The 13,916-nt window shown below is 60.6% G+C and overlaps 1 protein-coding gene across 1 annotated transcript in view; it reads left to right on the top strand.

The window, feature by feature from the left end:
* Positions 1–13,916, top strand: part of VWA5B1 (von Willebrand factor A domain containing 5B1) — a 26,135-nt gene extending 12,219 nt beyond the window's left edge. The window contains 15 exon segments of the mRNA XM_040533385.1: positions 1,788–1,898; positions 1,974–2,110; positions 2,112–2,177; positions 3,439–3,553; positions 4,828–5,013; positions 5,245–5,431; positions 6,320–6,507; positions 8,076–8,286; positions 8,459–8,776; positions 9,255–9,392; positions 9,525–9,650; positions 10,383–10,448; positions 11,008–11,077; positions 11,270–11,393; positions 11,581–13,916. Of these exon segments, the coding sequence (XP_040389319.1) occupies positions 1,788–1,898; positions 1,974–2,110; positions 2,112–2,177; positions 3,439–3,553; positions 4,828–5,013; positions 5,245–5,431; positions 6,320–6,507; positions 8,076–8,286; positions 8,459–8,776; positions 9,255–9,392; positions 9,525–9,650; positions 10,383–10,448; positions 11,008–11,077; positions 11,270–11,393; positions 11,581–12,249 (2,712 nt within the window). The 3' untranslated portion in view covers positions 12,250–13,916.

The raw sequence follows: 13,916 nt of genomic DNA, 5'->3' as shown, positions 1-13,916 counted from the left end.
CGGAGGTGGGTGGCGGGGAGCATCTCGATGCCGTCTCCCTCCCCATCCGCCTCTCGTTTCCATGGGAACTTGCCGAGGATGGCAAAAAGGAGCAAAAAGGAGCGTGCGGTGCCATCGCAGGCGGCGGGGAGCCTGAGGGGGGCTGCGGGGGGTCCTCTGGGAAGCCCTGGCTGTGCCCTGTCCCGGAGTTATCTCCGCGGTGGCTTTGCTGGTGCTGCGCGGGGTCCCCCCCCACTTTTTCCTTCACCACGTTTCAGAGCCTGGGAATCAGGAGGTGTCTCTGCTCCGGGCCAGGCTTCTGCTTTCTGGCTCGCTGCGTGGCCTGGGTGCGGGTCCCTGGTCCGTCCCCTGGGGATCTGGGGACACTGCGGGGACAGAGCCCCCGTCCAGGTCAGCCGAAATGATGGGGGTGGAAGGTTCAGGGTGTCCCCTTCCGTGTGGGGTAGTGGGACCGGGCTCTTATCAGGGGGAGAAGAGGTGGTGCATGCGTTGGCACCGACCAGGCTGGCAAAATAACTGGGAATTGACTTCTCCGGAGGCAAACATCTCTCCGTATTGAGCAGCGGTATTGATACCGAGTGCAAGGGGATCAGGATCAATATTTACCACAAGAAGCAATAAATCCTTCTGCTCGCTCAAACAGAAGGCAGGCTTCGGTAGCCCACTTTGGGAAGTGCTTCAGCAGAAATATTTGGAAATCTGCTTTTTTTGTTGTTGTTTATTTTTGTGTGTTTTTATATTTATTTTTTTTTTTTAATCCTTGCAACGAGTTCCAAGGCGGGGATGTCAGCGCTGAGATTTGCAGGAGCCAGCACCCCCGGAGCCTGCCGGGAAGCGGCGATATAAATACATCCTCGTAGGTTTGAGCTAACAGCTTGGTGTAAAGTCCTCGGGAGCCTGCTAAAGGGCAGCAGCCCCGCTCACGTACGTTACCTCGCGGCTCTGCCGCGTGGCTGCGTCTCCGTGGGGCCAGCCCGGACCCCGTGGCCAAGAGGAGGCTGCCCTCGCCTGCGTGACCTTGGCAGCTCCTCTCCTAGGGCTGGCTCGAGGGTTTCTGCTGCCCTCGGCAGAAGTCTGCCTTTATCAGCACATAAACAGCGAGCGCAGAGGCGCTCCCAGCGCTGCCAGCACTTTGCTTTTGGATTGTCCTCCCTCTTCTGCAGTGCTGAGTGCTGGAGCTGCCCTGCAAAGCTCCCAGGGGAGCTGCCTGGCTGCGGTGCTCCGTCCACAGCCACCACGCACCTCTGAGACCGTGCTGGTGGCCCCTTACATAAAAGCCCAGGACTAGGCAAGTTAGGTAACAGCTTCTGGCGAAGAGAAGTGCTTGAAGCAGCCCTTCCCTGTTATTTCAATCGGTGCCAGCTACGAGAGAGTTGGGGCTGGGGGAGGCTTTTCCTTTTGTGTAGCTTTGGGCTGTTCGTTTGCTCCTGCCGGTTTGGGCATGGCGATGCGTTGCGTCGCAGCTCTCCGTTTCACACCCCGCTTCTCATCCACCAGCTCGGTGCTGCAGTGCTGCACCACAAGCACGGTTTCCATCAGATAAAAAAAAAAAAAAAAGAGATTTTGCTCCGCTCTTCAAAAGCTCCCCCTTCCCCTTGCTGCTTTGGACCCAAATACCATTAAGGAGCTCGCAAAAGAGCAGACTAGCATGCGGTGCTTTCTCAGTGCAGGGAATCACGTGCAAGGAGCTGTCTTTGCATCAAATGCAGGTGGGAGAAGGGCGTGAGTGAAGGCAGGATGGAAAGAGCCGTGGTGTGCCTGACCCCTCTGCTTTTGCTCCCCCCCAGGACGCCCTGTTGGTCCTCCTCAAGAGCCTGATGCCCGCGTGCCTCTTCAACATCGTTGGCTTCGGCTCCACTTTCAAGACGCTGTTCCCTGCCAGCAGGAGCTACTGCGAGGTGGGTGACGGGCTGGGCGAGGTGCTGGAGGGCGCTGGCCTCCCGAGGCTGCTGCCTCTGCTGCTCCTTTCGCAGGAGAGCCTGGCCGTCGCCTGCGAGAGCATCAGGAGGATCCGAGCTGACATGGGCGGCACCAACATCTTGTCGCCTCTGAAGTGGGTCGTGCGGCAGCCGATCCCCAGGGGCCACCCCCGGCTGCTCTTCCTGCTGACGGACGGGGGCCGTGGGCGACACGGGGAAGGTCCTCGAGCTGCTGAGGAACCACTCCTCCTCCACCAGGTACGGGGCTCGCCGCCACGCGGGCAAAAAGCCTGGCGTGAGCAGGGTGGGCTGCTACTCGAGCACAGGGGAGCCGCGGGTCTCTGTCGCACAGATATCCCTGCGTCAGAAATAGAGGCAGGAGAGCGGGCTGCTGCAAGCCACGGGAGAACCTCAAAGGGTTTGGAACAGATCCCAGAAGTTCAGATGCTTTTTAAACAATCAAAAGTGGGATAATTGGGCTGACGACTTCACAGGCTCTTGTCGGATGCTTCCTGCTAGGAGAGATTGACACACGAACAATCTTCCTTGCCGCTTTTTTTTTTTTTTTTAAAGCACATCTGGGTCCAGACCCAGCTGCTTCCAGGATGGGGCTGCACAGAATTGAATAGGCTGAAAAAGAGCGGTGGGAGAAGCAGCAAATTTGCTCCTAGCCTGTTCCCCAGCCCTGACGGTCTGGTTTCTCCTCCGTCTCCTTAAGGGAGATGAAACATTAGAAAAATGCAAGAAAAGCCTTACTCCTCTCCCATCCCTCAGAGTTCAGGGCTGATCAGGGAAGCGGCTCTGTCCTTTTTTTTCCTATATGGAGGGATTGTCAGGGGTACAGGACTACCCGCCCCTCGCTCCTGGAGGTGTGCCGGTGAGCTGGACACAGCCAGTGCTGGAGCTTGGGCTTGGGCAGCCCCGGAGGGCACCGCACAGCGCGTGTCTGAGTCGTGCCCGGCCTCCAAAGGAGATCAGAGCCCCGTGTAAGAGGGTGCGAATCTCCGTAAGACCTGCAGCCATCTGGAGATTAAAACCTCCAGAAGAAAAGCCCTTGCTGCAGATGCAGATTGCTGCCAAAGGTGTTTTCATCCCCACGCTTCCCCCAGCCCTGGCCGTACGCTGCGCCCTGCCTGTCCTGAGCCCCTGGGCTGCCCCCGTGCCCCCCACATCCCGCTGCCTCCCCGCGGGGTTTTGCCTGAAAGCCAACCCCGACTCGCTGAGTGGGGAGCAAGGGCAGCCACCCTGCCCGGCTGGTTCCCCTTTCCTTGAGAAAACATTTATTTTAATTGCGAGCAGAGATAATTGCTAGGTCTTTAATGCTGCTGACCACAGGCGCTCAGCAGGGAGAGGAGCTGACTGGGCAGCTTGCTCGCACTCAGGGAGAAGGCAGGGAGGGGGGGGGGGATCCTGCAAATGAGGGTTGCGGCCAAAAACCTTGGAGCCCTGCTCAGGCAGAGAGGCCAGCAGGGAAACTGGGAGCTGCTCGATGTGCCTGACGCTCTCCATCCCCGTGCAGGTGCTACAGCTTCGGCATCGGGCCCAACGCCTGCAGGAGGCTGGTGCAGGGGCTGGCCGCCGTGTCCAGGGGCACTGCCGAGTTCCTGGCCGAGGGCGAGCGGCTGCAGCCCAAGGTACGGCCGCCCTCCCTGCTGCGGGGAGATGGGGAGGGCAGGGCCAGCAGCGTGCCCCCCAGAGCCAGCAGCGTGCTCCCCAGGGCCAGCAGCGTGCCCCCCAGGGCCAGCAGCGTGCTCTCCAGGGCCACCACATCGCTCTCCAACACTGCCATGCGCGCAGCGAGGGGGAGGCAGCGGCTCAGCAGCCGGTCCCGCTCCCTCTCCCGGTGCTGCCTTCGCGACTCCCACTCGGCAGCAGGTGGGTGAGCGGGAGGGGATGAAAGAGCAGCCTCATCTCCGGCTGTCGGAGGGAGTGGGAGCCTGTTTACCCCGCGCGGGGAAGGGGAGAGGCGATAGCCTCAATACGGCAGCTCCGGCTTCAAAGGTAGCTGCTGTCGCAGGCGCAGGCAAGGGCAGGAGAGCCGGCATCAAAGCAGCCAATTAGTTTTGAAGTCAGGCTCAGCCCTCGCGCTGCTCAGGCAAGAAGTACCTGGGGTTGGAGGGAGGGGAACGCGCGGCGATGGCTTTGCCTATTAAGCCAGCTTTAAAGCAAACGAGGGAGCTTCATTTCCACTCTCCCTGTGAAGACCAGGGCCGGTGACTCAGATGTGCCGTAAGAACGGCCCTTCGCGGGCTCTGTCCCCTGGTAAAAGCACGGTGTCATCTGCCGAGTGACCAAACCCCAAGGGAATCGGGTCTTAAGCTCCTAAATATCTTTAAAAAGCTGCCTCCTGCGCTCTTCATCTCAAAAGGGCCTCAGCAGCCCACCCTTCTGCAGGAACCTGTAGCACACAGAACAGCATCAGCATTTCTGATGTAAATTAAAAACAAAAACAGTGAAGAGAGTTTTTTTTGCCATTGTTTTTTGTTGTTTGTTTTTAATAGAGCTATTAATAAAGAGCTTTGCGGGCTGTGCAGCTTGGTGCCTTCAGCAGTCTGAGGCATCAATTAATAGCTGTATAAACCACAGCCTGGTGCGTCTCCCAGAGCCTGTGAACAAGCAGTGGGAACACCAGGGAATGGTTAAGATGCTCTGCCTGGAAATCTGGTGCTAACCCCTCCTGGTGTGCAGGAAAATGCCTGTGGGCTCCCCGCTGGGTCTGCCCGTGAGATGTTCACAGGTTTGGGCTCTCTCCTGGGTCAGGGCATGGGGCTGGCCAGGGGCTGTCGGAGACCCCCGCGCCTTTCGGGGTGCTCTGCGGAAGCACGGGAAGGTCAGCAGCAGGACCAGGCACCACCACGGCACGCACAACCCCTGCTTTCCATGTGACTGCTCTTCTCTATTTCCCCAGATGATCAGGTCGCTGAAGAAGGCGATGGCGCCGGTCCTGAGCGACGTGTCCATGGAGTGGGTCTTTCCCGAAAGCACCGAGGTCTTGGTCTCCCCGGTGAGCACCAGCTGCCTCTTCCCTGGTGACCGCCTGGTTGGCTACGGCGTCGTCTGCGACACCTCGCTGTACCTCTCCACCCCCCGATCGGTGAGTCTGCCCACAACCCGGGGGCTTTTTTTTTTTTTCCTTCTTCTTTTTCCCCCTTGCAAACCTGCAGCCGTGACTGCTCGTGGCTCGCCGGGTGGGAAAGGAAGCGGCAGGTGAGCCACTGGGGAGCCCAACGGGTGGCCAAGGGGATGGAGAGGGGCGAAAAGGGCACCGGGGTGCAAACCCATCCGAGGGCTGCAGCCCTGGGACCTGCTTCTGCGCTCTCCCCAGGACAAGAGGCGGCGGTACAGCATGATGCGCTCCCAGGAGTCGAGCAGCTCAGTTTTCTTGCACTCCCAGGAAGAGGGAGCCGGCACGGAGAGCTGGAGCTACCCGGAGGGGTGCTGCCCGGCCGAGCGTACCCCGGATCAGCTGGCGGTGGGCAGGGATCCCGGCGGAGAATCGGACACGGACACCGGTCAGGTTTCCCGCTGTGCAACCGTGGGGGTGATGCCCCTGTCTTCCTAACCAGCTTTCCTCTCTGCTCTGCCAATTTCCTTCCCTGACAGCTAAGCCTTCCCAGCTGTACCTCTGCAAAGCGTCAGGGGGGTTTGCAGGAGCAGTGACGGATCTCCCGAGGCTCGAGCGAGTCTGTTCGGTTTGGATGTTTTACCCAAACGTGTCAGGAAATCAAGGGAAGCCCTGGAGATCTGGCTTCCCCAGAGGTTTTCAGAGCAGCTCCAGATTTGGCCACATGTAATTATTTACAAGCTGTCCGAGCTGCCTACGGTGTGCAGGGAAGGAGGCTGGAGCAGGTCGGTAGCCCAGCCAGGCCACGTGAAACAGCTGCTTATTGCAGCAAGCCCCAGAGTTGGAGTTCAAGGGGAAGAGAAGGGGAAAAATGGCCCCAACGCCCTGGTCGGGGCCACGTTTCTGTGCTGCAAGGGAAACCTCCGCTACTCGTGGGGTGTTCTTTGTTTGTAATCAGAGAAGAGCTGTGCTGTGCATCCTCTCAACCTTGTCAAAAATAATGAGAAATCATGCATTTCCAAATGAAATCCTACTCTCGCTCTGACAGGAAAATGTCTGTGCTAATGAAATTTCATTAGTAAACCCTTTGTCTTCTCCAAGGAGATTTGGGTAAACGCAGACAGGTTTTTGTTGTGTTTTTTTTTTTTTTTTTTTTTTTCTCTGACTGAAAATCTCTCAGACAAAACCTCCCAGCCTGCTCCCCTGGCATCCCCCGGGGGACTGAGTGCTTCGTTTCCTTCTGTGGTTTTGTCGCCTCCCTTCTGACCGAGCAAGGCCGAGTGTGTCCCCCTGGTCCCCAGGGGGACCGGGGCCCATCCTCTCTCCCTCCGTGCAGGAACGGATGCCAAGACGTCCTCCAGGAGACGGGCGTACAGTGCCAACCAGGTGGCCAACCACGAGCCCCTCCGGAAGGAGCCCACGGCCAGCGATCCGGGCAGCGCCCTGCTGAGGAATCCCCTGCGCAAAGCCCACCTGCAGGACCTGCAGCAGCTCAGCCCCGAGCCGTGCCCGGTGGATTTCCAGGTGGGTGCCCCCGGAGAGGCTCCGTGTGTGGCTGGGGCCAACCTGCAGCACCGGGGACGTCTCAGGTGTGGAAGGGAAGGAGCCCGGGTCACGCCAGCCCTGACGGGTGCACTTGGTGCCGAGGTGTGCCCCAAGCACGGAGGAAATGAGGACGGGATCCTGCTCCTTGCTTCTGTTTGCCAAATGCCTCTCCTCTTCCTCCTCTGCTTTGCTGTTCGGCTCACCCCCAAGCTTCTCCCTGCCCATCTGTACTTTGGCCACGCGATACAAACTCTGCCTGGGGCGCATCCGTGCCCTGCAGGGTCCCAGGGTCGGTCCCAAAGCAGATTCCCCTGCTTCCCCTGGAAGCCGCAGCCCCTACAGAGCTTTGGGCTGGGACCCGGACACGTCTGCATCCAGCAGCAGGTGAAAGGCGGCAGCCCCGGGGACAACTTCAGGCTGCTCTGTGGAAGGCTGGGTTTCTCCCCTCCTCAGCATCGCCGCAGTGCTCAGCTCCGAAATCAGGGCCGAGAGGATGTGCAGCAGCTGCTGCTGCCACACTTTTGTTCCCATGGAAACACGGAGAGGGATGGCTGGGCTTCCACTCGGCTTCAGCTGCCGCTGGGGCACAGGGGGTGTGCAGGCGAGGCAGGGGGATGAAGGGGACGAAGGGGGCAAAGGGTCCCTGCTCCGTGGAGAGGAACGAAGCCTCTACCCTCTAGCTGAAAAGCACCTCGTGGAAGGCAAGCGCTGGTGTTTTGGGGGATGCCCTCAACCACCCTCGCCTTGCCAAGGCCCAGCAAAGCACCTGGCCCGTGCACGAGAGGTAGAAAGGACCGGAGGGCAGTCAGTGCTTAACAGCGTGCGCCCTGCTCCTAATTAACCGCAGCCTGGTTTCGCTGCCCCCTGGGCTCCGAGGGCTCCCAGCAACTCTCCCGGCTCCAAGGCCGGCTACCAGGGCTTGACATTTTTGGGGCTGTGAACGCGAGCCTTCGGCTCATCCCCACGCACACCGTGCTGGGATGGAAAGGTCAGGGCTGGCGGCGGGCAGCGCAAAGCCCCGGCTCCTCGCCCTGCCTGGGAGGAGAGCCCAGGTTTTGAATGGGAAGGGGCTTCTCGGCTTGTAGGCATCTCCCTCCTCTCTTGGTGAGCCTCTCCTGCTTCAGGTTGCCCCCTCCCCAGCTGCCTGCCTCCCGTTTTTGCTGGTGGGCTCATCACAAGCTCAGTGGTGCTGGAGGCTGGGTTCCTGCCCGCCATCCACACGAGACCTGGCGCTGCAGATGCCACAGGGGGAGATGCGTGTCTCCTGAAAGTGGAGAAATGGCCTCGTTAAAAATAAAATAAAATCCCGTCTCCCCATCCCTTGTCCCCCCGCCCCCCCTTCCGTTACCAAGCAACTGGTGCTTGATCTTTCTGCCTCTCTTCTTTCCTTTGGCTCCCGAGCAAAGTCATTAAAATGCCTGGAGGGCCGAAACCCCTATTTCATCTCCCGCACATCTAGGGTAAGAGCCCCTGGGGCTTCGGGCACCTCAGGGATGCGCTGCAGATGCGTCCCAGTGGGCAAAGCTTGCTGTGTTTGCATTTCCCAGCCCTTCGCCACCAGCCTGCGCTCCTCCACCACCAGGATCCGTGGCGCGGGTGCCCGCCGGCCGTCCCTGCTGCACGGGAGCTGCGTGTCCTCCTGCCAGCGCCCCGAATCCCCGCCAGCGCCCGAGGCTGCTGCTGGACGGGGCTTGGGGCAGCTGGATGCCAGCGGCAGCCTGCGGTCCTCGTCCGACAGCCGAAGCCCCGGGGAGCCGGGTAAGGGGGCAGAGGGGGCCCAGCCACCCGCAATGAATTTTTGGTGGCGTGGTGTTGCCCATCAGAAAGCTGTGCTGAAAATTAGGAAGGGTTAACTACGGTTTATCAGGGACAGAGGGGAATTGGGTTCCAGCCAACGTGCTTAACACTGTGGTTGTCCCCCTCTCTGCAGAAGGCACCCAGCATCCGTCCTTCACGTTCGAGACGGAGACCTCCTCCGACTGGGAGCCCCAGGACTGGGATTTCGGCGCCGCCCGGGGCTCCCCGTGCTCGCCCCGTGCCACCTGCAAGGCGGTGGTGAAGGGGCTGCGGGGCAGCGAGCCCGTGCAGTGGGAGGTCGCCTTTGACATCCGCCCGCTCCTCCGAGAGCGGGGCAGCCAGGAGGAGGGCGACGAGGACCTGTGGAGCGAGACCTTCCACCACCTGGCAGCCAAGTCCGTCATCCGGGACTTGGAGCAGCTTGCAGAGAGGGAGTGTGAAATCGAGCACGGTAATTAACGGCCGGTAATTAACGCCCTGCGTCTGGGTGGCTTGCTGACGCTTCGCCTGGCTCTCAAGTTTACATGAGGCGGTGACGGGAGATCTTGCGTGCCTCACGTAGCTGCCGCTACGTCTGCTGTGTCCTTTTCTCCTGCTCCTGCTGCATGTCGGCACGCTCCCTGCTCCGGCTCCTCTCCTCCACGCGTGGGCTGGCGGTGGTTTTTGAGCAGTTAGTGCTAGGGGGTGGCATCAAACTCGGAGGGTCCAGCAGCAGCCAGGTGTCACCGCCCTGAGCTGCACGCCGTGCATTTTCTCAAGCTTCTGCTCTGTGAAATAATATCTGTGCGTGTAAAAGCAAAGGAGAAGCAGCACGAGGCATCGCTCAGAGGGTTGCCTTCGCTGCTGGGCTCGGAGCCCAGGTGCCGAGGTGGGTCAGGGAGCTGGGTCCAGGGCACGGGTGCTGACTCCGGGCATCTCTCCCACGGCAGGGTCAGGCCGGCGGTACCAGCTCAACGCTGTCCACACCAGCAAGGCCTGCAACGTCATCAGCAAGTACACGGCATTCGTGCCGGTGGACCTGAGCACCAGCACCTACCTGCCCCCCTGCGTCGCCTACACCCGCGCAGGTAATGCAGGGCTGCAGGCAGAGGGTCCAGCCTCAGCTCGGGGTGCCCAGAGGTGGCCGAGCTCGCCAGTCCGTGGGTTTTGTGGTTCCAAGTCCCTCGCTCACGCTGGCAATTCCCTTCTCTCGTGCCAAGGGCAAGCGGCCAGGCAAGGCAGCCCGAGGAGCCTCAGCTCGGGACACAGGAGGCACCGCGGCTTTTCTGCGGCACGTCCCCTGTCACCCTGCGGCCAGGACGGAGATGATGGATTTCATGGCATGGGTAAGGCTCCTTGGCTTTTTTGTCTCCTTCCTCTTAGTGGTGTAGTCCATTAAGGTGTTTATTTCTTTATTTATTTAAGGAGTATTTTCTCTGGTCTTTTTTCTTCTGCCTTCTTCTTTTAATACGGTGCTCGGAGGAGATGCTGCTTCCCGTGGCTGCCAGGCATGAAATCCATCCTCCAAGCCTTGGAGATGGCATTTCCAACACCATAGCCTGCTGCCGTCACATGCAGGACCCCCCCCAAAAAGCCCTGGCATTTGCTCTGGACAATTAATCATGCATCTGCCTGGAATCCGTCTCCTTAAACAAGGCAAAAGCTGCAATTTACCCTGAAACTCCCCAACCGCAGGCAGCGCCTGCTGCCCGTGCTTGGGAGTTAATTGGCAGCCGCGGCGCAGAGAGCACGAGGGATGAAGCGGGGCGTAATTAGAGGCGAGGGGATGCGAGGCACTTGCCTGTCACCAAATCCTCTGCTAATGAAGACAAGCTGGGCTGGGACCGCGTCAGGCATTGCCAGGGCTGCAGCTGAATTAAAATTGCCTCCGCATTCAGGGGCTTGCGTGGCGGGGAGGTGAGGGGTGCTGGCACTCGAGGCAGGCGAAGGCGAAGGCAGCGTCGGTGCCCAGCAGGCAGCCCATGGTGGCCTCCTCCTGCCCCAGCAGCGGGGTGGAGGTGGGCAAAAGGGGTTGGTGATTTTGGGTGGGTGATGCTGACGCCGTAAATCCCTTGCAGATGCGGACGAGGCCGGGCCGTCACCCTGCAGCACCCCGCTCTCCTCCGGCTGCCGTCCCCCAGAAGGTAGGGGAAGGTGCTCGCGCCTTTTCCCGAGGTGTGGGTGCCCAAAGGTCGGGGTGGCCCCAGCTAAAAACCTGGAGCTGCTTCAGGCCTGGCCTCACTGCTCCCCGTGGCCGCAGCCCTCCTGAGAGCCGTTCTCCAGAGTCAGGCCGGGGCATGGGAGCTTGCAGGGAAATGGCTCCGGGCTGCTCGAACATAACTGCTGGGAATCGAGTCAGTGATTCAAGCTCCTCACCCAATTTTCTGCTGAGTATTCTTTTTTTTTAAACCTTATTGCCTACAATTAGGCTTGTGAGCGCAAGGCCTGGCTCTCTCCAGAGGTGCAAGGCACAGAGCCCTGGGGGGCGTTTCGTACAGACCTTCCCACGCTCGTTTTTAAGATGCACAGGGATTTCGTTGTCCCGTAACGTATGCAGACAAGGGGAGAGGCAAGATTTTGGTGGAGCCTCAGCAGCCCAGCGAGGCACCCCGCACCCCAGTGTTGTGGATTTTGCTCCCTGAGCTCTGACATTTGCTCTCCTGCAGCACTCGCCTGACTCCTGCCTTTATGTTTTCTTCCCAGCGCCGTTCCAGAGCCTGGCTGCCTCTTCTGCACATTCCCCAAAACCCATCGAGAGCCTCTTTGCCGCGAGGTAGGGTCCAGCTCCACCTCCCTCTGCTGCCAGCAGACCTGCAGGTCCCGCGGGTCCAGCACAGACCCAAGCAGAGGGACGAGCAGCGAACGTGGTGCTGGTGGCTGGGGATGGGGACAGTTTGATGGAGGGGAGGTGGGCGCTGGGGGGGGGACGCAGGCAGGTGACGGCCGCCCCCCTGTCCTCCCGCAGGCTGACCCTCCACAAAACCAGGCTGCTGACTCGAGCTGCCAAAGGTTTCATGAGCAAATCTCCGGGCAGAACGAGCGAAGCCAGCTCGGAGAGTGACTGCGAGAGCATTGACTACCTTCCTCTGGTGAGCAGCTCCCGGCTCCGGCCGTGGCTGTGTGGGTGCTGCGGGGGGCCGGGGACCCCCGGCTCGTCCCGGCAGGCTCTTGCTGGCCAACAGAGACAGGAGCTGCTCCATCTGCGCATGCTTTCTCCCCGAATTCCCCAGCAGAGGTTAGTATCTCAGAGCTCTGTGTGCCCACCGCTCCTTGCAGGCGTCTCTGCAGCTGGCCTGCGGTGCCTTCCTCCTGAACTCGGCCTTCTGCGAGGCGCTCGGCATCCCCATGGAGAAGCTGAAGCGCACGTCGCCTTTCTCCTGCCACCGCCTGGCGCTCAGCCCCTCGAGCTCCAGCAGCGCCAGGAAGGCCGTGCCCGGCGGGGAGCACGCAAACCTCGGGCACGACGGGCAGCTCCTGGTCCCTGACGGCACGCGCGGAGCCGGCAGCCCCACCGAGGACACGGCCGGCCGCCCCCGCCACTTCTCGGGGAGCGCCGTGGAGAGCATCTCCAAAGCCCTGCGAGCCGAGAGCGAGCTCTCCCCGCCGGCCATCACCATCCGCCGCTTCTCCTCCCCGGAGCAGCACGGCCCTGAGGTCCAGGCGCTGCTGGCCGACATCGAGCTGCGGCGGCAGACGGAGCCCGAGGGGATGCTGTGGGCCACGGCTGTGGCGCTGGCCTGGCTGGAGCACAGCTCGGCGTCCTACTTCGTCGAGTGGGAGCTGGTGGCGGCCAAGGCCAGCCTGTGGCTGCAGGAGCAGCGCTTCCCGCAGGGCTGCAGCCTGGCCGCGGTGAAGGCGGCGGCCCAGCAGCTCTTTGTCTTGCTCAGGCACTGGGAGGAGAACCTGGAGTTCAACCTGCTGTGCTACAACCCCAGCAGTGTGTAAGGAGCGGGGGGGGACAAGAAGAGAGGCTTGGGCAGCGGGACGGGGACCTGTCCTCAAGGGAGCGGCCGACGCTGGGCCTTAGGAGCTGAAGGCGCAGAGCGCGGCCCCCTCGGCACCCAGCGCCGAGCAGAAACACCCTGCGTGAAAACAGCAAAAGGAAACGTAATTCCCTGCCAAAAGGCCCAAACGTCCCATCCTCCTTTCCACGCAGGAGCCTGCTGCGCCCTCCTGGGGGGCTCTGCCCTCCCCAGCCGTGAGCGACACCCCCCTGTCTCCACTCCTTTTCTTCCCTGCTGCTGTGAGAACATTTTCCAGCCCAAAGCTCGCTTGTTACTAGAAGTCAGTGGCGTTCCCGACTTCAGTACAGCTTCCAGGCATTATTTTTTATTTATTTATTTATTTTCTTTAGCTTTCTGCTGGAGAAAGGCCCTGGTTCTGTTTCAGCTGCACTGGTTTTGTCTGGGGGGCTTGGAAAAACCGAAGGAAACGCAGCTGAATGACGGGCACACAGGTTTTGGCTCCTCCACTGAGCAGGGATGGGTAGGAAGGGGAGTGTGAGAGGAAGAGATGAAAACTGCAGCTGGAGAGTGTTGGAAAACAGCGGGAAAATGTGGAAATATTGGCAAGGCTGTTCCCTTTGAGACAAAGCATCTTCTCTTTTAAACCTCCCCGTGGGGGAAAGCCTCCTCTCAGTTCCCCAGCAGAACGCCGGGAGCCAGGAGGGGCTTTGCAGGAAACCTTTTGCTTTTTCTGACCGGAGCTGGTGGAGATGGGGATCTTCATGGCTCTGTTAGCACTGGGGTTGTTGCCAGTCCCAAAGCAACGAGTCCCAGCTCCAGTCCAATTCTTGCTCCAAAAAAGCATCAGGGAGAGCTGCCACTTGGCTGTTTTGGTGCCAAACAGCCTGGTTTGCGGCGTGCTGTAGCTCGTGAGCAAAACCTACCTCTTGTTCCCTGCCTTTCCCTGCCCACTACCCCACCTCTGCTCCTCAGGACTTCCCCAGCAGGGTTTTTCCCCGGGCACAGCATCCCAAGCCCTGCCCGCCTCACCGCTTGCTGGCTTTCCGACCTCCTGCTTCTCCCCACAGACCCAGAATCTCCCCTGGAGGCTGCCTCAGTGCTCTGCTCACCCGCAGCCACTGGCAAAACGAGCTTCTGCTCCAACACGGGGGCTGCTGAAGCCAGCAGCTCCCCTGTGCCGGGTTTGGGCCGGGCGCTCAGGGCGTTGGCACAGCCCTCCCTGCATCCTCTTTTTGGGGAGAGGGGCCGAAAGGGGCCGGTGCTGCTCTCACCGCTGCCCTCGCTTCTCCAGCATCCCACGAAGAGCCTCTCGATGCTGGAGGATGCTCCAGGACAGTTCACGCCAGGGCACCAAGGCTTCAGCGGGCGAGCATCCTTCGGCGCCTTGCCTTTTCCCCTCGGTGTGCAGCAGCCTCGCCGTGTTGCAGCAGGTTCCTGGTGTCCGTGTGTGTCCGTCCGCGGGGGTCCCCGAGCGTCCCTGCTCTTTGTCGCCTCGTCGGGGTCCCCAGCTCCGCCAGGGGCTCCTCGGCGCCGTCGTGTTCTCTGTTGTCGTTGTCCTGGTAAATCAGAGCCTGCTTGATTTGTCCACCGTGGGTACGCTGTTTCGGGGTCTCTGTCCGCAGTGTGGTGTGAGTTGTGTAGGAAAAA

Source organism: Cygnus olor, chromosome 21, assembly GCF_009769625.2.
Source record: "Cygnus olor isolate bCygOlo1 chromosome 21, bCygOlo1.pri.v2, whole genome shotgun sequence".
NCBI classification, from domain to species: domain Eukaryota; kingdom Metazoa; phylum Chordata; class Aves; order Anseriformes; family Anatidae; genus Cygnus; species Cygnus olor.
The sequence above is the reverse complement of the archived record's forward strand: the minus strand, read 5'-3'. Positions and strand labels throughout refer to the sequence as shown.